Source organism: Callospermophilus lateralis, chromosome 3, assembly GCF_048772815.1.
Source record: "Callospermophilus lateralis isolate mCalLat2 chromosome 3, mCalLat2.hap1, whole genome shotgun sequence".
In the NCBI taxonomy this organism is placed as follows: Eukaryota; Metazoa; Chordata; class Mammalia; order Rodentia; family Sciuridae; genus Callospermophilus; species Callospermophilus lateralis.
In genome coordinates, this window is record NC_135307.1 from 110,021,217 (window position 1) to 110,046,982 (window position 25,766).

The 25,766-nt window shown below is 40.9% G+C and overlaps 1 protein-coding gene and 2 non-coding genes across 3 annotated transcripts in view; 2 read left to right on the top strand and 1 right to left on the bottom strand.

The window, feature by feature from the left end:
• Positions 1-6,617: 6,617 nt before the first annotated feature.
• Positions 6,618-6,758, top strand: LOC143396230 (U4 spliceosomal RNA). The gene has a single exon (XR_013091086.1). It is a non-coding gene; the product is annotated as a U4 spliceosomal RNA (small nuclear RNA).
• An 8,285-nt stretch (positions 6,759-15,043) lies between these two features.
• The window catches only part of Map2k1 (mitogen-activated protein kinase kinase 1), a 79,587-nt gene continuing 68,864 nt past the window's right edge, over positions 15,044-25,766 (top strand). The window contains exon 1 of the mRNA XM_076850985.2: positions 15,044-15,565. Coding sequence (XP_076707100.1) covers positions 15,486-15,565 — 80 coding nt within the window. The 5' untranslated portion in view covers positions 15,044-15,485. The remainder of the gene's footprint in view (positions 15,566-25,766) is intronic.
• Trnaa-ugc (transfer RNA alanine (anticodon UGC)) lies at positions 24,816-24,887 on the bottom strand. The gene has a single exon. It is a non-coding gene; the product is annotated as a tRNA-Ala (tRNA).

The following is a 25,766-nucleotide window of genomic DNA, read 5'->3' on the forward strand; positions in this document are numbered from 1 at the left end:
TCAACTGCAAATTACAGGAAGCAAAAGGGAAAGAAAAAGAAAATAAGCTAAATAAACTAAAATTCTAATAAACAAGATCGAATTTTGTCTTTCCCATATAAGAAGTCTTAAAGTAGTAAATCCACAGTCAGCATTGGGCTCCATGTTTTTAGAATCCAGTCCCCTATCTCCTTACCATGCAATCATTCCTCTCTCAAGTTTGTGTCTCAAGCACTGTCCAAGAGCTCTCATTTGCCAAGTTCCAACTATATTCTGGTCAATAGGAAAGAGGAAAAAAGATTGAGATGGCCCCACATTTTCAGAACATTTCCCAGAAGCTGCATACAATTCTGGTTACTCCTATTATCCAGAATGGAATCAATCACATGGTCACACCTAGGTGTAAGGGATGATAGGAATGTAGTCTTTATTCTTGTTGGCCACATGCCCAGTAGGAACACAGGATTTCTACAACTGTGGAAGAGGGATGAAAAGATGTCAGGCACAACTAGCAAATGACCATAAATAACAAGATCGAAAAAAATGAATACATTAATTTTGCAAATTTACCATTTGCAAAAATATGAAGCATATGATACTTAGTATTTTCATAAGAATGTACACAAGTAATTCTCAGCATAAGACTTATTTTGTCACTGTAAACTGATACCTTTGGGAATCTAAGAACTTATCTTCAAACCACAATATTGGCTCTCTAATAACTAAAAGCCTGATGAATTCACTTTATTGTTTTGAGTCTGGTCTTTTGTAATACACAAGGTATAGACTAAATGACCCCAAAGGTATTATTTTAATGAAGAATACTAAAGCCTAAAGTAAAAATCAACAGGTATTGACTGAGCATTCTATTTTTGTAATAAAACAGTGTCTTTTCTGTTAATAAGCTTACAGTTAAATTGGTAAAGTAAGATAACCTTTGAACACATGGAAAATGTCTAGGGATGCCCATTATTTTATGAGTTCATTCCCGAGACAAAAGAGAAAAACTCACCTTCCCAGGGCTCCATGTGTCGGATGTATACTGTATACTCTGGTCTCTCAACTGCATGAGATTTCAAGTCAGAAGAGAGATGGAATGAAGATGCAGGCACTGCTTGGCATTTCATTGTGATACAATAACCAGCATCCAAAAATAGTAGGGCAAGAGGTGTTAGAGGTCATGTTCAGTGTCTAGTGTCAGCAGCGAGAGTGGGAGATCTACTTGCACCCCATGGTGGCATCAACAAGATCAACATTAGAATAGCAGAACAATATAATTTTGGTATTAGTCCTATATAGCTACTGAGCCTTTTTTTCTGCACACTCATAGATTCTAGGAGACATCTGGATCCTTTAATAAATATATTTTCTGTTTAAACTAGAAATGAGACTAGATTCTGTTATTTGCAACTGTGGATCCTAACTAAAACACACTGACTGATTATAATTAAGACAACACATAATTAAATGTTGATTAATTTGGAAATAATAGATTGATAAGTGCTACAACCCAGGCACAGTGGTGCACACCTATATCTTAGTGCCTTAGGAAGCTGAGGCAGCAGGATCATGAGTTCGAAGCCAGGCTCAGTAATTTAGCGAGGCCCTAAGTAGTGAACCCTTCTCAGGGTTCAATGAGACCCTGTTTCAAAATAAAACACAAAAAAAGAGCTGGAGATGTGGCTCAGTGGTTGAGCACTGTGAGTTCAATCCCCAGTACCAAATAAATAAATAAATAAGTGCTATGGATGTTCTGAAGAAAGAAAAATGAACAAGAGTTGTCAGGGAAGACTTCTGGAAAGATCTGGAACTTGAGCTGTATCTTGGAATTAAGTAGGATTTAAATAGATGGATAGATAGTTGTTTTAAGATAACAGAAGTATAAAGAAATAACCTTTGTGGGTGTGGTGGTGCATATCTGTAAGCCCAGCAACTCTGGAGGCTGAGGCAGGAGGATTCCAAGTCCCAGGCCAACCTGGACAATTTATCAAGATCCTGTCTCAAAAAAAAAAAACAACAGATTGGACATGGTGGTGCACACCTGTAATCCCAGTGACTTGGGAGGCTGAGACAGGAGGGTTGTAAATTCAAAGTCAGTATCAGCAACTTAGTGAGGCCCTAAGCAGCTTAGTGAGACCCTGGAGAGGGTGGGGAGGGGAGAGAGGGAGAGAGGGAGGAGGGGAGGGGATTGAAATAACTTGTGCTGGGAAAAATGGAAAATAAAATTGGGATATGACATAATTAACTGGTACTGAGAAAAATAAAATTGGGATAGCTATGTTTTTGGTGGGTACCCAGAAGCACTTTACTGTTGATCTATATCCCTAGCCCTTTTTGGTGGTGGTTGTTTTTGTTTTGAAACCGGGTCTTGCTAAATTGCTTAAGAGTCTAAGTTGCTAAAGCTGGCTTAGAACTTGCAACCCTCCTGCCTCAGCCTCTTGAGTTGCTGGGATTATAGGTGTGTACCACTGTGCCCATACAGGATAGCTATTTTTTTTAAATAATTATTTTATTATTTTATATATTTTTATGTAGTGCTAAGGATTGAACCCAGTCCCTCACACATGCTAGGCAAGCATTCTGCCATGGAGCTACAGCCCAACCCAGGGACAACTATTTTAAACAGAGAGATCACATCATGTATTCTTTCGTTAATACATCCTCATATTAAATATTATATTAAATATAATATTGGATACATATAAAACATGTTTTCACATGTCATAATAAAAACTGTGAATCTAATATCCATTCTAAGAATTGGTCTATATCTTCCATATATGAGTTTATTTCCCATTCTCCTGAATCCTCCCGTTTACTGAGATCACTCCTATTTTGAATTTTATATTTACCATTCTTTTAAAAAATAGTTTTAGAGCTGGGCACGGTGGTAAACACCTGTAATCCCAGCATCTTGGGAGGCTAAGACAGGAGGATTGTAACTTCAAAGCCAGCCTCAGCAATGGCAAGGCACTAAACAACTCTGTGAGACCCTGTCTCTAAATAAAATGCAAAATAGGACTGGGGCTATAGCTTAATAGTTGAGTGCCCCTGAGTTTAATCCCTGGTATCCCCACTCCCCGCAAAAATAGTTTTAGCATGTACACATGGGCCCAAAATATAAACAATTTTAATACTGTTTGGGGGCTTTATAAAAATTACATCAAACTATACGCAGTCTGTTGGGCTTGCTTGTCTTACTCTATATTTTGTTCTGTGATTCTTTCACATTGTTTCAGATAACTGTAGTTCAGAAAATTTTCACTGCTGTATACTATTCTATTTTTTTTTTTTAAAGACTGAGTGAGAGGGTGAGAGAGAGAGAGAGAGAATTTTTTTTTAATATTTTTTTTTTTTTTTTTTAGTTCTCGGCGGACACAACATCTTTGTTTGTATGTGGTACTGAGGATCGAACCCGGGCCGCACGCACGCCAGGCGAGCGCGCTACCGCTTGAGCCACATCCCCAGCCCCACTATTCTATTTTTTAATCACTACAGTTTATTTAAGCATTCTCTCATTGAAGAACATTTGGAATGTTTCCAGTTGTTTTGCAACCATGAACAGTGTTACTTTTGAGCATTCTTTTTTCCCTTGGTACTGGGGATTGAAATTAGGTGCTCTCTACCACTGAGCTAAATCCCCAGCCCTTTATAAAATTTTATTTTGGAACAGGATATCATAAAGTTTCCCAGGTTGGCCTGGAACTTGCCATCCTCCTACATCAGCTTCCCAAGTAGATGGGTGGGATAATGTGTGCCACCATGCCTGGTGTGTGTGTGTGTAGACACACACACATTCTTACACATGTAACATATATGTTAATTAAAGGAGCAAAGACTTGAGAAGATAGGAGATAATGATTTAAGTCACAGGCAAAAGGGATAGCCTTTGATTGGAGGGTGAATTACTTCATTCTTTTTAAAAATTTTTAATACTTTTATTTATTTGTTTATTTTTATGTATTTTGTGCTGAGAATCAAACCCAGTGTCTCACATGTGCTAGCCAAGCGCTTACCGCTGAGCCACAACCACAGCCCCTTCTTGTCTCTTAATATGAAGGACAGTAAGTTTAGATGCAGGTGTGATTGTTTCGTGATAGGAAGAGTCAAAGAAGATAAAACCAGGTCACTCCAGAGTTGAGGTTTTCTCAGGAAAGCACAATAAAAAGTAAAAGAGACATGGACTTGAAGTATTTGCAGAAAGCAACTTAACCACTGAACTGGATCTGAGCTGAATGGAGAAATGACTACAGAAGGAGATAGAGTTAAGGTGGAAACTTAATTAAATTTGAGCTCTGGATGGTGCTTGAGGTTTGATTCTAGGCAAACACTTGAGTAAGTAAGCCCAAAAAAATACAATTGCAGATTATATTTTTGTCTTGATGGCTCACACCTGCAATCCCAGCTCCTTGGGAGGCTGAGGTGGAAGGACAATTAGAGCATAGCAATTTGAATCAAGCTATGCAACATAATGAGACTTCATCTCTTAAAACAAATAAACAAACAAACAAAAAAAGGTAGAGTGTTTAATTTTTTTTTAGTTGTAGATGGACACAATATCTTTTTTTCTTAATTTTCTTTTATGTGGTGCTGAGGATAGAACCCAGGGTCTCACACGTGCGAGGCAAGTGCTCTACCACTGAGCCACAGAGGACTTTAATGCCATATATTAAAGCAGTAAATTGTTCTCATCTCCATCTAAAGGTTTAAATTTTGATACTGGAGACTGTACTATTTTAGAATCATGCAAATGCCCAGGATTTCAGCTACAGTCTCTCCATTTTTCATAGTTCAAATACAGTTGATTTAACACTGATCATTTTCACTTTCACTGCCTGTGGAAGTTGGGATCTCTCCCAAAATTTATTTATTTATTCGCTCCCCCCACCTCCTTCCCTTCTTTCTCTCTTACTTTCTGTGATCCTGGGGATTAAACCCATGTCCTCATACATGCTAGGCAACTGCTCTACCTCTGAGTTTTATCCCCAGCACCTTCCCAAGATTTCTGTAAGTTCACAGTGAGACGGGTTTTCATGATTATATGGGCCTCTGAGTTACTCAATCTCACATCTTATGTTCTAAAACATTCAACGTAGCCTGTAGTCCCTTTCTCCAATTTCAACAATAAAATTACTCCTTTAGTTTTCATGGGGAGAGAGTTACATGGTACTTGATCAAGACTTCTTCTTCTTCTTTTTTTTTTTTTTGTACCAGGGATTGAACCCAGGGCCACTTAACCACTGAACCATATCCCCAACTTTTTTTTATATTTTATTTTAAGACAGGGTTTCACTAGGTTGCCTACAGCCTAAGTTGCTGAGGCTTGCTTTGAACCTGCGATCCTCCTTTCCAGCCATTGGAATTATGGGTGTGTACCACTGTACCTGGCTAAAGCCTTCATCCTAATGTTACCTTCCCTATTTTTCTCCTTCCTTTCCATGTCTTCTGTTGTGTAGACCATGTTCCCCAGTTTTCTAAAGCTTGAAGCTGGCTAACACCCTCAGGTTGAACTAAGAAGCAATGTAAACAGGTGCTTACCAACTTAAGGGACTTATTAAAATACAGTATTCTTCCCAACTAGAACATTTCACTTCCACAGAGGACTTTAATGCCATATATTAAAGCAGTAAATGGTTCTCATCTCCATCCAAACTGAAATAGTTGTGTGTTTTTTTTTTTTTTTAATGAGGGAGGGAGGGAGGGAGGGAGGGAGGGAGGGAGGGAGAGAGAGAGAGAGAGAGAGAGAGAAAGAAAGAAAGAAAGAAAGAGAGAGAGAGAAGTTTAATACTTATTTTTTAGTTATTGACGGACACAACATCTTTGTATGTGGTGCTGAGGATCGAACCTGGGCTGCATGCATGCCAGGTGAGGGCGTTACCGCTTGAGCCACATCCCCAGCCCTGGTTGTGTTGTTTTGAGAAGGGATCTGGCTATGTTGCTCTGCTGGATCTCCCAGCTCAGGAGATCCTTCTGCCTCTGCCTCTGAATAGCTGGGATTACAGGCATGCACCACCATGCTTGGTTCATCCAACTATAATTTGATGGAAAAGAAGGGTAATAAGAAAGCATTCCCACTGGGCATAGTGGCACACACTTGTGATCCCAGGAGGTCAGGAGGCTGGGGCAGGAGGATCACAAGGTCAAAGCCAGCCTCAGAAACTTAGTGAGGCCCTAAGCAACTTAGCAAGATGCTGTCTCAAAATTAAAAGAAAAAAGAAAGCACTCAACTATGCAGCATAAGAAGACCAGCACCGTTTGATTTCATGTCTCACTTTTTAAATTACTTATACTAGGGCTGGGGATGTGGCTCAAGTGGTAGCGCACTTGTCTGGCATGCCTGCGGCCCAGGTTCAATCCTCAGCACCACATACAACCAAAGATGTTGTGTCTGCCGAAAACTAAAATAAATAAATAAATAAATAAATTACTTATACTATATCCTCAATAGTAATAGTAGGTTATTTTGCAATTCTGAAAAATATTTGAAAAAAAAAACTTTAGGTTTTTTTAAACTCTCATAATTTTGAAATGTCTTTTGTTCAAATGTTTGAAAAGAACATTCTTACCCGGTGAGGGAGCTGGGGAGCTATCCCTAAGCATTTTCACAAGGAAGGAGTATTACTAAAGATTTAAAGTTTAACTTTGCACAGAGGCAGTATTGTAGCCTATGAAATTTATCTGAGGTATGATTATTGCTAATTGAAAACTTTTCGCAATACTATGCTATGACAACTTGAAATATAGTCAGCATAGGCAATTTTTGACAGTCTCTATGGAGACTGATTAAAACAAAACAAAACAGGTGGAATGGTCGGTTCTTGCCTTGTAATCTCAACAACTGGGGAGGCTGAGGCAGGAGGATGACAAGTTTGAGGCCAGCCTCAGCAATTTAGTGAGGCCCTAAGCATCTTAGTGAGACCCTGTCTCAAAATAAAAAAGCAAAACCGACTGCGGATGCAGCTCAGTGGTAAAGTACCCCTGGGTTAAATCTCTAATATTAAAAAAAAATGTTCTTTAAAGAAAATGAAGAGGCAAACTAATAGGCAGGAAAAGAATCATTGCAAATATATGCCTGACAAAGGACTTGTATCTGGAGAATATAAGAATTCTTATAACACCATAATAGACAAAAAATTAAAAATGGCAAAAAATTCTAAACATTCACTTTGCCAAAGAAGATATCTGTATGTCAAACAAGCACAAAAATAGTCTGAATATCATTAGTCAGTAAGGACATATAAATTAAACTACAACGAGACACAACTACACAAAGTTTAAAGTTTAAAAAGACTGATCTTACCAAATATTGACAAGGATGTAGAACAAATGGAACTATCCTTGGGTACTGATAGGAATGTAACAGAGTTTAAACACTTAAAAAAAGTTAAACACATACCTACTATATGACCCAGGCTTTTACTCTTAAGTTACTTATATAAAAGAAATTATTTGTACACAGATAAAGACTTGTACCAGATGTCTATAGCACTTTTATTTGTAATATCCAAAAAAAGCAGGGGTTGGGGAACCCAAATGTCTATCAAAAGGTAACAAGGGCTGGGGTTCTAGTTCAGTGGTAGAGTGCTTGCCTAGCATGTGTGAAGCACTGGGTTCCATTCTCAGCACCACATAAAAATAAAATAAAATAAATAAAGGTATTGTGTCCATCTACAATTAAAAAAATTTTTTTAAAAAGAGTAATAAATTGTGATATATCCATAAAATGACATACTATTTGCAATCAGTGAGACAACTGATATATACAACAACATGGGTGAATCTTTTTTTTTTTTTAAAGTACCACAAAGGTACTTTTTTAAAAAATTATTTTTTAGTTGTAATTGGACAGAATACCTTTTATTTTATTTATTTTTATACGGTGCTGAGGATCGAACTCAGGGCCTTGAACATGCTAAGTGAGCACTCTACCACTGAGCCCCAACCCCAGCCCCAACATAGGTGAATCTTTAAAAGTGCAAGTGAAAAATCCAAAGGGGTGATATATTTAACAATTCCATTTACATAAATTCTACAAAATGCAAACTATAGTGGGAGAAGGGACAGATGAGAAAGAGTTTCAAGACCGGCATATAAGGACACTATTGGGGATAATTGATATGTTCATTATACTAATTGTCAGGATGGTTTATTTGCGTATGTCAAAACTATTCAAAATGTACACTTTAGGGCTGGGATGTAGCTCAATTATAGTTTGTGTTTAGTACCTGCAAGGCCATAGATTCAATCCCCAAGATAAAAAAATATATATATTTATTTGGGGTTGGGAGGTTGGGGTTCTAGCTCAGTGGTAGAGTATTTGTCAAGCACATGTGAGGCACTGGGTTCAATCCTCAGCACCACATAAAAATAAATAAAATAAAGGTATTATGTCCATCTACAACCAAAAAAAATTTATAAATACCCTGGCTTCTTGGTGTTTTGAATAAAGTAAAATAAAGTAACATATGTAACTAGACAGAAAAATAAAATACAAAAAAGGTATACAAAATGAAAAGAAAAAGATCCTCTTCCCACTTAGCAAGTCTTTCTTTCAAAGATAACCAATATCAACAAATTGTTATATTTCCCAAAAGAAAAAGATACATTGATTTGTGTTTACATTTTGTTTTTATGAAACAAATGCTGAAACAAACATCCCCATTGCACATCTGTGATTATTTTCCTAAATAAAGTCCTAAATTTGAACTATAAGCATGATGGATATTATATGAAATTACTTTCTAAAAAAAGAGTTTTACAGGGGCTGGAGAAGTAGCTCAATGGTAAAGGACGTGCTTAGCATGTACAAGGCCCTGCCTGGATTCAATCACTAGCACCACCAAGAGAGAGAAAGAGACAGAGGCGGGGGGAGATATTTTAGGAATTAAATTTGAATGATATTTAGGTTTGTCAATTTCTAAATTTGGCCTCAAATTTATAAAGCTTAAAAGAATTATTAAGTATGATAAATTCAAATCTATTGAATTTATACAAAATATGATATGATATCAGTTGAAATTGAAGGTATTAAAACTGGAGGAAAGGAAAAATAATCATTATTATTTATGATATTATAAGATATTTAGTGTCATTTTTTTCTCCCCTCAGTACTGGGGATCAAATCTAGGGCCTTGCACATACTAGGCAAGCACTCTACCACTGAGCTAAATCCAAAGTCTTTCTAATTTTTTATTTTGAGGTAGGGTCTTGCTAAGTTGCCCAGGAAGACCTTGAACTTTTGATCCTCCCGCTTCAGATTCCTTGGTAGCTGGAATTACAGGTCTGAACTATCACCAGCACCTGCTTTAGTGTCTTTATAATTGAAAATATCACCACCAAACAAATCCACTTTATGACTGTCTAACAAAATTAATTTTACCTATCTACTATTTGGCAACATAACAGACTTTATTCTCTTGCTAAGTTCCCAGGATGGTCTCTAACTCATAGGCTCAAGTGATCCTTCCACCTTGGTTTCCTGAGTGCTGGTCCTACGCATCCAGCTAAAAGATCACAGGGACTCAGAAGATGTCCCTGTTTTACCCCTCACTAGCTGTGTGACCTTGGAGGACACCATCGTACCCTGATAGGCTGTTTTCACAATTATAAGTGAGCTGATTGGGCACCAGGACCTCTATAATCCAGTTCTAAAATTCAAAAATGAACTCAGTCTCCCACTGTCCAAGTGCAAAAGCCTCGTATCAGATGTCAGTCTAGGATCTAGTTACAAAGGTCTACCTATTCAGAGAAAGCATAGACAGGAGCGAAGGTAAATAGCCTTATGGTTCAGCAGTAATCTAATGACAAAACATAATACTTTATATTTTATGAGGCTGTACAATTACAACAACCTGGCACATTGTGGAGAAGAGATTCCTTGCTCCCTGGGAGTATATAAAACTACAAAACACAAAGATGTACCGGTAATTATAGTTTATAATACCTTAAAATACATATAAACCCAGGACTATGTGTCATACATGTTTCATTATTGGAAACAAAATTCTTTTCAGGCAAATTCTCAGGTCTCTATAAGTTGATCTGCCTCTGAACAAGAACAAATTATAGAAAGATGTATAATCAGACTTTCTGATGACTCTGCCTGTGTAAGTCCCATATTATCTGATCACAGCTTCAGAACTAAAGCTCAAGTGGTCACTTATTTTAAATTTCTTGCCTGTAATCTTCACAATATACCTGACAGGAGAAGGATGCTGCAGGAATTTTCCACTGAGTAAAAGAAATCATTAAGAAGAAGAATATTTATTTATTTCGGGGGGAGGGCACTGGGGATTGAACTCAGAGGTGCTTTACCACTGAGCTATATTGAAAGCTCTTTTTATTTTTTTATTTTAATACAGAATCTCACTATATTGCTTAGGACATAGCTAAATTGCTGAGGCTTGCCTAGAATTATTGATATCTCCTGTCTCAGCTTCCAAGGTCGCTGGGATTACAGGCATGCACTACTGCACCTAGCAAGAGGAAAATTTAGAAAATATCAATGAGGACAAGCATTTAAATGAGTGCCTTAGGAAAGAAATTTGAGATTTATTTAATCTTACACCAGATTGAGAATAAGAATATCCGGGATCCTGGATCCTAGACTGACTCCAAAGGAAGTCCAGACTTCCTTCTCCATAGCTACTCTCTAGGAAGCTGGTGGGTCCCAAGTGTATCTTCTTTCACTGTGCTACCCAAGGGTAAAAATCAAAATAACTCAGTACTACATCTGTTAAGCCAGGGTGAAGTACCTACCCCCACCCTCCAAAAGCATAGGTGTTGGATCTCACATCCTGTCTGGTTTAAGCCACATCCTTAGATAGCACCTAAAATTGCAACATCCTCCACCTTGTGGAGGCATCTTTTTCTTTAAATGAACAGCAAGTCACCATTAAAAGTGGTTCCCAAAATAACCCAGTGGTTTCATTGCCATCGGAATATCTGACATCAAGACTGAGGAAGCGGATGCATCTCCTCCGAGGGGGAGGGACCGTGGTGTTAACCTTCACACTTGACTCTACTCAGTTACTCAACAGGAACAGCTGCCAAACCCAGGAACTTAAAAATCCAGACAATGGGTTACATTCCTCACCTCCTAATTATTAAAAAAATTTAATAGCTTCACATGAACAGAATGAGTTTTAGGCAAAGGGAACTAAAGATAGTAAAAACATTTGATCATCTGATAGAGGCTGGGGACATAGCTCAGTTGGTAGGGTGCTTGCCTTGCATGCACAAGGCCCTGGGTTCAATCTCAAACACCAAAAAAAAAAAAAAAAAAAAAATATTGATAAAGAGCCAGAACCAGAACTCTCTCATTAGAGTGTAGGAAAATGTGGTAGTAAAGATTAAAAACCAAAAAAAAAAAAAGGGCGGGGGGAAGGTAGAACTTTTTCATATGGAATAACTTCTGTTTGCAATACTCAGAAGTGTTTTAGTTTTGAATTTCCCCACTGAACCTTTTCATAGCATGAGAATAAAAGAATCTTAATTTGTAAGGGGACAAATATGGACTTGCCTCTAAAATAAAACTCATAAACTGATTATATAAAAAAAACTGATTCTATAATACCAACTGCATTTAATATAGTTGCAGATGAACACAGGAGTCCATCATATAACCAGATTATCATTGAGTAGTATATCATGAATGGTTTTTATTACCTTTTTTTTTTTTGGTCCTGAGGATTGAACTTGGGGGCACTTAACCACTGAACCACATCCCTACCGCCCCACCGCCCCCCTTTTTTGTATTTTATTTAGAGACAGGATCTTGCTGAGTTGTTTAGGGCCACACTAAGTTGCTGAGGCCAGCTTTGAACTTTCAATCCTCTGGCCTCTGCCTTCTGAGCCCCTAGGATTGTAGGTGTGTACCACCGTGACTAGCAGTTTTTATTACCTTTTAAGTTCTTTTTTTTTTTTTTAAGAGAGAGAGAGAGAGAGAGAGAGAGAGAGAGAGAGAATTTTTTAATATTTATTTATTTATTTATTTTTTCGGCGGACACAACATCTTTGTTTGTATGTGGTACTGAGGATCGAACCCAGGCCACATGCATGCCAGGCGAGCGCGCTACCGCTTGAACCACATCCCCAGCCCCCTTTTAAGTTCTTTTCTGGCTCTCCCCTCCCACATAAGCTGATACTAATATTTTAAAAACATAACATTTGAAATGAAAATTATAAAACACTTAGAAGACACAAAGGGCCTTTGAGAAAGGCCTATATTATTCTTTCAATGTAAAAAACAAAACAGAATAAAACTATATTTGGGTCAATTCGCCTACTTTTTAGGATTAAAAAAAAAAATGCACAGTGGCACATGTCCATGATTCTAGCAATTTGAGAGGCTCAGGCTATAAGATGTTAAGTTCCAGGTCAGTCTGGGCAACTTAGCAAGACTCTGTCTCAAAATAAAAACTAAAAAGGGCTGGAGATGTATGTAGCTCAGTAATACCAAAAAGTAATACCCAGTAACACCAAAAAGTAAATACAAATGTTTTTTAGTTTGATCCTGAGTATCACACACACAAATTTTTTTTCCAAAGAATTTCCCTTTTTCTAGAAATTGTTTTACTAAAGGATACCATAAAGACAGAAAAGTGCATGGATTGTAATGGGACCAGTGCCCTTGAAAGTCAGTTCATTTCACCTTCCTATTGCACCCACCTAGAAAATAAGTACTACACCAACTTCTATCACCAGAGATGAGTTTTGCCAGTTTTGAACTTTACATAAAATAGTAGTATTACTAGGGCGCAGTGGTGTCTGCCTGTAATCCCAGTGGCTCAGGAGGCTGAGGCAGGAGGATGGCAAGTTCAAAGCCAGCCTCAGCAACTTATAGAGGCCTTAAGCAACTCAGTGAGACCCTGTCTCTAAATAGAATATTAAAAAGGGCTGGGGACGTGGATTAGTGGTTAAGCCCTCCTGGGTTCAATTCCCAGTCCCCCCCCCCCCAAAAAAAAAGTATCACTTTCTTGTGGCAAAAACTAAAAGTTACACTGATATCTCCAATTCAAATATAACAGTTTTCTGACTTGTATTTGGTTGGGGGTGGTTATAGAGGATTTAACCCAGAGGTGCTTAACCATGTGTCACATCCCCAAACCTTTTTATACTTTGAATTTTGAAACAGGGTCTTGTTAAGTTGGTTAGGGCCCTGTTAAGTTGCTAAGGGTGGCACTGAACCTGTGATTCTCCTGTCTTAGCCTCAGGAGTTTCTGGGATTACAGTCTTGCACCATGGCATCTGGCTGTATTTAATTCTCCCACAGTGAGAAAACTGGCTCCATCATACTTGATATTTATCTAGTTATTTGATCAATCATAATGATGTAACAAATCTCCCATCTAAAGCTGCCAGGCCTCCCCAGCTTGATTGCCTTGCTCTTCCCATTTGGGCTCTAGGGCTAGAATACCCATGCAAGCCCTCTTCACCTTCTCAGATTTCTATAGCCTCCTTACCTACCAGGTGGCTGACACCTGGCTTTGGACCTCCACTCGTACATCCTTACTTTGTTGTATTTTTTTTCTTTTGTTTTGTTTTTTGTTTTTGATACCAGGGATTGAACCCAGGGGACTTAACCATTGAGCCACATCCCAAATAACAACACCCCCCCACCCCGTGTTTTTTGGTACCGGGGATTGAATTCAGGGACACTCGACCACTAAGCCACATCCTCAGCCCTATTTTGTATTTTATTTAGTGACAGGGTCTCACTGAGTTGCTTAGTGCCTCACTTTTGCTGAGGCTGGCTTTGAACTCGCCATCCTCCTGCCTCAGTCTCCCGAGCAGTTGGGATTACAGGCGTGTTCCACCGCATCAAGCCCCAGTCTTTTTAAAATATTATATTTTTTTTTAAGAGAGAGAGAGAGAGAGAGAGAGAGAGAGAGAGAGAGAGAGAGAATTTTATTATTTATTTTTTAGTTATCGGCGGACACAACATCTTTGTATGTGGTGCTGAGGATCGAACCCGGGCCGCACGCATGCCAGGCGGGCGCGCTACCGCTTGAGCCACATCCCCAGCCCCAAAATATTATATTTAGAGACAGAGTTTTGCTGAGTTGCTAAGTGCCTTGCTAAATTGCTGAGGCTGGCTTTGAACTCGCGATCCAGCTGACTCCCGAGTGCTGGGATTACAAGCGGGCATCATCGCACCGGCCTTATTTTGTTCTGCACCTAATGTCCCTCCCGCACCCCACCCTTCCATACTGGGGATTGAACCCAGGATTGCACTACCAGTGAGCTCCATCTCCAGCATCACCCCCTGCCTTTTTTTGAGATAAGGTCTAAGTTTACCAGGCTGGCCTCAAACTTGCCATCTTCCTGCAGTAGCTTCACGAGTTGTTGCGATTACAGGCGTGCACCATCATGTCAGGATTTTAAAATTATTTATTTATTTATTTATGAGACAGGGGTTTGCTAAGTTGTTGAGGCTAGCCTGGAACTTTCAATCCTCCTACCTCAGCCTCCCAAGTCCCGGCCTGATAGTTTTTTCAGGTTTTAAAAATTATCAATTTGCTCTCAAAAAAGGTTGCATTGATTTACTATCATCAGCAATGCGTACCCACCTTTCTATACTAGGTAGTATTAACAGGAAAATCTCTCTCTCTCTCCCCTAGTTTGGCGCAAGGAGTGTCTCCCTTAGTTTTATTTTTTCCTACGTCGCCCCTCTTGATAAGAGAATAGGTTCTTTTCCTTATCTTGTAATTTCGTCTCCATTAGAATAACTTTTCCCGAGGGAGGAGAGGATCCCCAGGCTCTCAGAGGAGGAGGCGCGCAGTACCTGGCCCTGAGGATCTCACGCACAGCTGGAACCAGGAGCCTGGACACTAAACCTCTCTTTTCCAGTGGGTCTATCTGGGTGCCTCCAGGCAGCAGAGGGCGCCGTGGAGCCTGAGCCGTCCCGGCTCCCAGGCGGGCGCACCGCGCCCCCGTGACGTATTTCCGCGTCATCTGCCGTCGTTATTTGCTTCCATTGGTTGTCGGCGAGGCAATGGGGCGGAGCCATTTGGGGGTGAAGACAGCGCCGCGGCCAGGGTAGGGGCGAGGCTTCCCCCTTCCCCGCCCCTCCCCCGCCCTCCAGTCCCTCCCAGGGACGGCTGCGCGGAGCTCCTAGGAGCGCGGTGGCGCCTGCACTTTCCCCGGCCGGGGCTGGAGCAAGGTTCTGCTGCCCGCGCGGCGGGGCTGCCCTAGCCGGAGGGACCCGCTGACTGAAGGAGAGAGGGAGGGAATCCCAGCTTGCCGAGCGCACGCAGCCCGCTCCGCGCCGGCGGGGCAGCCCTTCAGCTTCTTGCGCGCGGATTCCGGGAGGGTGGGGTGGGGGTCCCCAGAGACCGCCGCTGGCCCCTAGGCATTGACGGGACCGCGCAGGAAGCGCCCTCCAAGTCAGTCCTCGGGCCCGCGGCTCCGACTTGCTCCCGCGCAGCGGGCGCCGGCTAGAGCAGAGGGAGGAAGCGAGAGGGGCCACCCTCCCCTCGGAGTTGGAAGCTCCTTCTCGGTACAAAATGCCTAAAAAGAAGCCGACGCCCATCCAGCTGAACCCGGCCCCCGACGGCTCGGCGGTTAACGGGACCAGCTCCGCGGAGTAAGTCCGGGGTGGGCGGCGAGCGCGGGGGCCGGGCTGGGGAGGCCCGGCCGGGGCGCTCGAGCGCCAGTCGAGCGTGCACTGCGCGCCGGGCTCCGCTCGGGTTGGTCACGTAGGGCTCGGACTGGAAGGGGGCGAGGAACTCCCCGCCGCCGAGGTATCGGTGACTAAGCACTGATTGCGCGCCTGACTCAGACCAGTGAGTGGACTCAGCGAGTCTCTACTTTCCCCCTTTTCAGTCGTCTTGGCCACTGACCAGTCTTCTCCCAAGAAAATGAAAGCTAGCACATCGCCCCTAGCCTCCCGCTGCTGTTTTCTAAATAGATCCTCTGGGATTCTGGCCTGTAACGGGACGAGGAGGCAAATGTCTTGGAAAAAATTAAGGGCACATCTGTGCCTTTGAGACCGGCTTAGGGTAAGGGTATTGAGTTGGGATCAGCTTCCGTATCTTTACCTTCGTGCCTGACACCTGTGGGTCCTTGTAGCCGGTGGGCCGCATGGCCAGCGGGGGCGTGTGTATACAGACTTCTATGTGACTTTTCCCTTGCTGACTCTGGGGACTCCCAGTCCCTGGCCTTCTTCCTGGCAGCTCTCTTGCTAAAAGGAAGCGGTTTTCTTCTTTATCTGACCATTCATTAAATAAACATCCCCTAACCAGTGACTCCCCAGACTTTCCTACTTGACCATGGGGTCTGAACTCCTGACGTGAATACTATGACCATGGAAACCACATGCAAGGTGCTCAGTCGCTGTTTCCAGTGTGGCTCACTTATTTCATGGGGATTTCTCAGTTCTCTCAATTCTTTTTTTTTTTTTTTTATAATTGTAGATGGACAGAATGCCTTTATTTTATTGCTTATTTTTATGTGGTGCCCAGGATCGAACCCAGTGCCTCATGCATGCTAGGCAAGCATTCTGCCACTGAGCTACAGCCCCAGCCCCGCTCTCAACTCTTTTTGGGTCCTGAGTAAAGAACGTGACCATGTGAGGGAGAGATGCCTATCTAGCTGGAGACATAACCAGAAAAGATAAGGGTCCTAACCTTTTACCTTTATCCTTGCTGATGAAATGAATAGAGTAGGTATGGACCTTCTGCCCTTTGATGATTTCTGTAGCCTCCCTTCCTCTCCCTAGAGGGTCTCTGTTGGCTTGATGACTCTGTCCTTACCTGTAATGGTCACAAGGGCAATAGGTGGTAGATTTGTGTGAATTCTGCTAGGTTTTTCAGACTTGCTCCCAGTAGACCCCCCCCCCCCCCTTAAGGCTCTTTTAGTACTGGAGTTGCTGTTTTACTTGATATTGACTTGTACATATGGATGGATTGCATTGGAAACTATCCTTCAGTTTTAGTGTACAGTATTTTGTGCCCTTAAAACAGACAGAAAGCCCCCAGGGCAGGGGGGTCCTCAGTAATCCTCACTGTTTTCTGGACAAGTTTTATTTATTAGTAGAGGATTGAATCCAGAGGTACTCTACCACTGAGCTACATCTGCAGCCCTTTTTACTTTTTTTTTTTTTAACCTTTGTTTTTGTTCATTTTTTTTTATATGGTACTAAGGATTGAACCCAGTGCTTCAACCATGCTAGGTGAGTGATTAACCCCAGTCCCCACTTTTTGCTTTTTATTTCAAGGTAGGTTTTCACTAAGTTTCCAGGCTGACCTCAAATTTAACAATCCCCTAGCCTCAGCTCCTGAGTTGCTGGATTTCATGCATTGCCACCACACCCAGCTCAGGACAAGTTTTGACTCAGTGGGTTCTGGGGAACTGATCATCCTTTTCCTCTTTGATTTAGAGGTGGATATTGAGTGGAAGTACCTGTTATTATTTTGTTGATTCCACAGCTGTATTCTTGCAAGGGGAAGAAATTACATGAAAAGGATACAAAGAGGATAAGAAAAAAACTACCTTGAAGTTGGGAGGAGAAAAATTTGGGTGGGACTGGGAGGTTTTAAATAGTGCTTAGAAGGTTAGGCTCTGGAGTCAGACTAGATTTGAAGCCTGACTCTGGTTACTTGTGGTGGTTTTATGACCTGAGACAAGTGTCTTAGTAGTCTCTCTGAGGCTTAGGTTTATTTTTTTTTCATCCATATTAATGGGGCTAATGATAGAACCTACTTAGGATAGTTGTGAGGATTAAATGAGCTTGTATGTAGTAAACCTTCCCAAAATGATGCCTTTGTTATTGGTAAGTGTTGAGAAGACTGAAAGACATTGGAAGGTAATTTCCATTCACGGTGGTAGATCTGTAAGTTAGGGTGCTTCTGTACAAACAACCATCCTTAGGTTAGTTTCCATGGTATCTGCATGTACCTCCAAGACTCATTGTTGTTACAATAGGAGGCATCTTTGTGTAGGCTGCTGATACAAACAGGGACTGTTCCCCCTTTTTCCTGCACTAAAGAGAAGGAAAGCTGTGTACTTCTTCACCTTTTCCCTCTGATAGTATTTCTCAGGCAAAGCTTCCCCTATCTTGGGTTGCCAGTAGAAAGAACTCTGTTGTGGTCATCGTTTCTGTGATTAGGTTCTGGCACAACTTTAAAATGATCAGATAATGTGAATTAATGAAGGAAAAAAAATCCATTGCTAATGAATAACTCTTGGTAACAAATTGTCAAAATTGCTTTACCCCATTCAGAGATGAAGCTGGTTATATGGATCCTAAATTTTATGCAAGTTTTGGGGATCCTCAAAAAGAATGCAAACATATCCTTCTTTTGCAAATTCTACAAAAATATGTGAGCATATTTCTAGGATCTGAAGTGTTAAATGCAATAAGTTAGAAATAAGATCATATTATTCCCTCTTTGTAAAAAATGTTTTTCTGGTTCCATCATAAAATAAAATTTATACTCCTTATTTTGGGCTATAGGACCCTGAGTGAGCTGCCTGCCTCAAATCTCTTTTTTTTTTTTTTTTTTTTTTAGAGAGAGAGAGAGAGAGAGAGAGAGAGAGAGAGAATTTTTAATATTATTTTTTAGTTTTCAGCGGACACAACATCTTTGTTTGTATGTGGTACTGAGGATCGAACCCGGGCCACACGCATGCCAGGCAAGCGCACTCCGCTTGAGCCACATCCCCAGCCCCCTCAAATCTCATTAACCACGTTTCTTGCCCTTCCTTTCTTTCTCTACATTGGTCCTCTTTCACTTCCTTCATGGGAAGGTCTGTGCTCCCTCTTGGCTTTTGCACATGCTCTTCCCTTTTTTTTTTTTTTTTTTTTGAATATTTATTTTTTAGTTGTAGGTGGACACAATACCTTTATTTTATTTTTATGTGGTACTGAGGATTGAACCCAGGGCCTCATGCATGTCAGGCAAGTGCTCTACCACTAAGCTACAACCCCAGCCCTGTTCTTCCCTTTTCCTAGAATGAATAATCTCTCCCTCTTTCCTAACTGGAGAGGAAGCAGTTATCACCTCTCAGCTTAAATATCTAAATGTCATTTCCTCAGAGATGCTCACAGCCTACCTCATCTAAAGTATATTCTTCTTTGTTGTCACCCGATTTTTTTTTTAAAGAGAGAGAGAGAGAGAGAATGAGAGAGAGAGAGAATTTTTTAATATTTATTTTTTAGTTATTGGCGGACACAACATCTTTGTTTGTACGTGGTGCTGAGAATCGAACCCAGGCCGCACGCATGCCAGGCGAGCGCGCTACCACTTGAGCCACATCCCCAGCCCGTCACCTGATTTTTTTGAGGCTTAATTATTGTCTATTTTTTTTAAACTGGGGATTGTTAATATCCACCTTTCTTGTACACCATAAACTTTAAGCATAGAACTTCCCAGTTTTGATTCACTACTCTGTAAGTAGCCCTGAAATAGTACCTGGAGTGTGATAGATGTGCATGTATGTTGGACGAATCAAATCAACAAAATTTTGGACATTTATGTAATACATCTTTTCATCCCCTTTAATTTTTCCTTTTATTTTCCCCTTTTCTCTCATCCTCCTTCCCATTTCCTTTTTTCTCCCACATACTCTCTTACCTACTCTAGGGTATTTAATCTGTGGCTTTATAATTCTACTTATGTGCTTGGTTGTATTTTTATCTATTAAATTATGGCTTTATATCTCCTCCTCCCCCCTTGTTTTGTTGTCCTTGGGAAGTAGAGGGTATTATTTTCTGTGTTTCTGTACTTGGGGTACTAAATACTATTTTCCTGTAAATCGACATCAGACAATATAGACTACATTATGTTGAGGTAATAACCAACAACAAAACCTTAGAAGGTGAACACACTTTCAGGTTAGTGAAAGGCTCTGTCTATGGGACCCAGGGTGATGGAGGCACTATCTCTGAAATGTGCTTACATGGGAAGGAAATTTTGTGAGCCCCATTCAGGTTTTTAAAGTTTTTGTCCAGTAGTGGCACATATCACTTTTGCTCCATTTTGTTGACCAAAGCAAATCACTTGGCCATGCTGACCTTCAAAGTGGGCAGGGATCTTCTTCAAAGGAGACAGGGAATATTTGAACCTGATTCAATGACCAATAACCATTCCCAAAGTTTTATATCTTTTTTTTTTTTTTTTTTTTTAGCAAATACCTTGTGTGTTTGTTTTGTGTTTATGCAGTACTAGGGATTGAACCCAATTGTGCTCTACCAGTCCTTTTCATTTTTTAGTTTGAGTCAGAATCTCACTAAGTTGCTAATGTTGACTTGGAACTTGAGAATCTCCTGAGTTGCTGGGATTACAGGCATGTGCCACTAGGCTTGGCTCAAATACCATGTTTTTGAGCTCTATTCATGATACTATGTGTGTATCTAGGTCTTTATTTCTCTTGGTTGCAGAGCAGGCAATTATGTGCATGTACCACATTTTACTTGTTCTCCTAGAGTGAGACTGAGGCATTGTTGTTTCCAACCACTGCTGCCTTAAACAGTGCTTCCATGACCTTCCTTAAACACAGATCCTTTTTGATCCTTGTGAGAGTTCACTGTGGAATGTTCTCAAAAGTGGGATCACTGGGTCTTAGGGTAGTTTATCTCTCCTTCCAAGATGAGGCATGGTTTGTTTTTGGTGCTGGGGATTGAATCCAGCGCCTTGTGCATGCTAAGGAGGGCTTTCCTGCTGAGCTGCATCCTCAGCTTAAGGCACATTCTTAGCTCTTTAAAACTACACTTTTGGGGGCTGGGATTGCAACCCAGGGATAGAATGCTTGCACAGCATGCTCAAGGTCCTGGGTTTGATCCCCAGCACTGCAAAACAAACAAAACCTAACACTTTTAATCTCCCTGAGGAGAAGCCTGAACCCTGAACAGACATTTCAGTAGTGGGGCAGGGAACCTCCCAAGACCTGACCTTTTTTTCCAAATGCAAGTCCTTTGTACTTCCTGATTCTTAGTTTCCTTATCTATGAAATGGGGATGATAAGAATGTACCATGTTGATCTACAGGTCCTACCTGTCAGGTTCTTTGTTTTCTTCCATTGTCCCTTTTCTCTATATTCCAGCACTGATGTTGCACAGCATATAAGTGTTTATCCACCCCAACCCCCCACTATGAGGGCTTCATAAGGTTGAGGCTTTGCTTCATTCCTTGCTCAGTATGTAGAACAGTATCTGGCACATAGTTTTTTTGTTTTTTTGTTTTTTAAATGGTGCAGGGGTTTGAACTCAGGGCCTTGTACATGCAAGGCAAGCACTTTACCAACTGAGCTATATCCCCAGCCCATAGTTGGTACTTGATAAATACCTGATTAAGTTGGACAGGTTCTTCCTGGAAGGAGTACTGTGCAGAGAAAGATAGTGTATGAAAATGTGCTTCGAAGGCCTCAAGATGCTGAATAAACTTAGGAGGGCTCATTGCTTAGCTTTGGTGGCATCTGTGATTTTGGATTTTGAACTATTTGTATGTAACCTTGAAATACTCAAACTTAATTATTGCATTCAGAGCATAGTTCACAGCATCAGCAATTCTGCCTCATTTATAAGGAACGCACATCTGTTAGAGTGTGAAGGCCCTTGAGGAAGGGGACAGAAAAGTTGAGACAAGTGGATGTGCTTTTGATGGGGGTGCTTCTTGCCTTTTCTGAGATGTGCGCCAGGATAACTAGGAGCTTTTAAAGTGGATTTACACTGATTTCGTAGTTTTGAATGTGGATGCTTCTATTGGCTCTTTGAGGTAATAATTACTTCAGGTGAAAAGTAATGTCAGATTCTGTCGACTCTGTGTCCTTGGGAAGAATGTTTCTGCTGTCATAGAAGATACAGAAGTAGAAAAGACATTCATAAAGATGACTTAGCCCGTGGCAAGGAGATGTGTGGGGCTCTTGTTTGAACATAAACACAAAATTCCACTCCTGCTTATCAATGCTCCTTTGAAAGAAAAGGAGATGACATTAGAGTAGAGTGACTGTTTACCCTGCCATACTATCCAGTTTGATTTTCCTCTTTCCCAGCTCACCTACTGTGATCCACACCAAGTGACACAAAGTGATCCCTTTACTGCCCTGGCCTGCCCCCCAGCACACTCTAGCACCCTGCTTTTTACCTTCTCTGGTCTTTCTCACACTTCCTTTGTCTGAAACACCCTGCTTCATGTTACTAAATTACTGAATGATTTTTTTTTTTTTTGTAGTGCTAGTGATTGAATCCAGGACCTCATGAATGCTAGGCAAGCATTCTACCACTGAATTGTATCTCCAGCCCAATATATATATATATATATATTTTTTTTTTTTTTTTTTGTGGTGCTGGGGATCAAACCCAGGGACTCGCACATGCTAAGAATGTGCTCTCGGGGGCTGGGGATGTGGCTCAAGCGGTAGCACGCTCGCCTGGCATGCGTGCGGCCCGGGTTCGATCCTCAGCTCAGCACCACATACAAACAGAGATGTTGTGTCCGCTGAGAACTAAAATAAATAAATATTAAAAAATTCTCTCTCTCTAAAAAAAAAAAAAAAAAAGAATGTGCTCTACCACTGAGCTTATCCCCATCCACTACTCTTTTGCATGATTTTATTTTTGCTTTATATTTGCCATCAGACTTAAGCAGCACTGCTGCTGCTTCTTCATTGTTGTCATCTTTTTACTGGGGATTGAACACAGGTGCTTTACCACTGAGCTGCATCCCCAGCCCTTTTTATTTATTTATTTTAATTTTGAGATGTGGTCTCACTAAGTTGCTTAGGGTCTTGCTAAATTGCTGAGGCTGACCTCCTACTTTGGCCTCCCAAGTTGCTGGGATTATAGGCATCTGCTACTGTGCCTGACAATTTTAGCTTTTTTGAGGGCAGGGACCAAGACACTGCATTGCTGTTTCCCTAGCCTCTAGCATGGTGCCTGGTATAAATACTACCCATCTTTCAAGATCTAGCATGAATAAATGCTAGCCATATCTCAACATCTAGTATAAAGTATATCTCCTATATAGGTACCTAGAGGTACTCTACTACTGAGTTATACCCCCCCACCCCCCCTTTTTTTTAAGATAGGCTCTCAATTTGAGGCTGGCCTTGAACTCATGATCCTCCTGTTTCAGCTTCCAGAGTTGCTGGGGGATTACATATGTATGTCACTGTACCCAGCTTCTTTTTTGGTACTGGGAATTGAACCCAGGGCCTCTTCATCACCAGGCTACATTCCCAGTCCATTTGATTTTTCATTTTGATACAGGGTCTCACTAAATTGTTGAGGCTGGCCTGGTTCTGTTCCTCTTGTGATCCCAAGGGACTGGGATTATAGGTGAACTCCACTGTGCACAGGCCAAAAATATCAGGCATTTTAGTGAATCACACATTTTAGTACTTATTACATTACCACATACAATTTCTTACTTATTAAGTGTACCTTATGTATATCTTCCCCCCTTAATTATTAGGGAGGATACCTGTTTGAACCCCTGGATCTATTGCATTGCTGATACAGCACGTCATTATTGGTAGAGTTGAGAAAATCAAGCCTGGCATGGTGGTGAGCACTTGTAGTCCCAGCTGCTCAGGAGGCTGAGGCACACTTGCATCATGAGTTTGAGACCAGCCTGGCAACATAGTGAGGACTACCCCCAACCCCCTCATCTAAAAACAAACAAATCAAACAGTGTTTAAATACAACAACAAAACTTCCTGACTACCTTTCCGCTTTATATGTGATAATTATTTCCTCCATATCCACATGAAGTACAGGTCAAGAAGTGGTGAATCTTTTTGACATGTTGAGAAAATAAGTCCAGAGAACCCACAGGCTGAGAAGAGGAAGAGGGGGGCCTGAGAAGAAAGCTTAGGGTCCCAGTTTTGTTTCTGTTGTTCTTTTCCCAAAACTGCCAATTTTGTAGTGGTTTCTTACTGCTACTTGATTTGTATTTTTCCTTCATGTCCAGTGCCCTGGTTTTGTTGTCCAAAATTCCAGAAGACCTATTTAGAGGCTCACATACCTGTTTGCTAATTTAACTCGTCCCAGGATGAATGGCATTTTGTTTTAAAACAGGTGTTCTTTGAATCCTAGTGTAGAACCAACTGCTGAAAATGCTGATTCTGCCTTAAGATTGCTCTGTGTAGTTCCCATGGGCATCTGCTTTGATGTCAGAGAGGGAGTCAGGTTAATAAGAGGTTATAGCATGCTGATGAAAAAGTAGAAAAGGGTAGAGTGACCTCTGCCCTCCCCACTTCTTTGAATAAATTACAACTCTAGAAATTTTGGATGTATAAACACCTTTTAAAGAAATTATATTCTCTAGTTTAATTTTTGATTATTCTACTATATGCATTTTTATTTAGATAGTTAAGATCACTTAACACCTCCCTCCTTTTTTTTTTTTAACTTGGGCCTAATCTTCATATTTGTCCTTTTGGTTGGCTAAGCAAATGGCATTTTATTGGTGTTTTATGTGATTCCCAGATTTTTATTATTTGACGATATTTTTATGTTTTTGAACCAATTTGTTTTATTTTGCTTTCAGATGAATTCACTTACCAAATCAGAGCTAGTGCACTGTGCTACCACTGTTGTCACATATTAATAGAATATGTTCTGAAAAATAGATTAAAACTTTTTCCTGTGTGTGTGGTTCTGAGGATTGAACCCATGGGTGCTCTATCACTGAGCTACACTGAGCCCTTTTTGAAACAGGGTCTTGCTAAATTGCCTAGTCTGGCCCCAAATGTGAGATCCTCTTGCTTCAGGCTCCCTGAGTGACTGGGATTACAGGTGTGCGCCACCAAGCCTGGCTGAACCAATTCATAATATATATTTCAACTATTTCCTCAAGCCTCAGGACTTTCTACTTTTTTTTTTTTTTTTTTTTTGGTGGTGCTGGGGATTGAACCCAGGGCCTTGTGCATGCAAGGCAAGCACTCTACCAACTGAGCTATATCCCTAACCAGGACTTTTTTTTTAAGGCTAGTATTTTGGCTAATTTAATAGCTGCTATAAGGCCTCCTTTAAAACCAGTATCCTTTCCTTTAATTGTTAGTTGTATTTTTGAAATGGCATTATCTTCAGTGTTTCATCATTTCAGTTTAAACTAATATTTATTGAATGCTTACTGAACGTAAGTCACTATGCTGGGAGCTGCCAGTAGGTGACTCAGAGATGAGTAAGAGTATCTTTGCTTCCAAAGATCTCTTTTTTTTTTTAATATTTATTTTTTTAAGTTTTAGATGGACACAATATCTTTATTTTACATTTATGTGGTGCTGAGGATTGAACCCAGTGCCTTGTGCATGCTAGGTGAGCACTTTACCACTGAGCCACAACCTCAGCCCCCAAAGATCTTAAAATCTAATATGGGAGGGGAGGAGGCTATCACAGGGGCAACAGAAAAGGGAACAAATGGCTGCAGAGGAAGAAAAGTGCCCCAAAAGAGGAGGTACAAAGAATGCACTGTTGAAACTCATTCAGAGGAGGGAGAACACCATCCAGCAGGGAGCTTAGGAGAGCTCCCTTCACGGTGGAGATGACATTTGAACTGGGTCTTGGAGGATGACTAGGATTTCCATGGGAATGGGGAAGGGGGCGTGGCAGGAAGAGACTGCAGGGTGAGCAGCTTCACATAAGTGGGAATGCTTGGGATGTGTGCAGGAGTAATTCAGTGTGAGGGGTGCATCAGTGCAAGTTGCAAAAGATGAAGCTGGAGAGGTAGGTTGGAACCGTTCTGTGCTACAAGGCTGAACATTTTGAAAAGTCGCATGCAAACTTCTGGCCATTTTTAATGTGCTTTGTAGTCTAAAGTTTTATAATTTTGTGTGGTTACTGC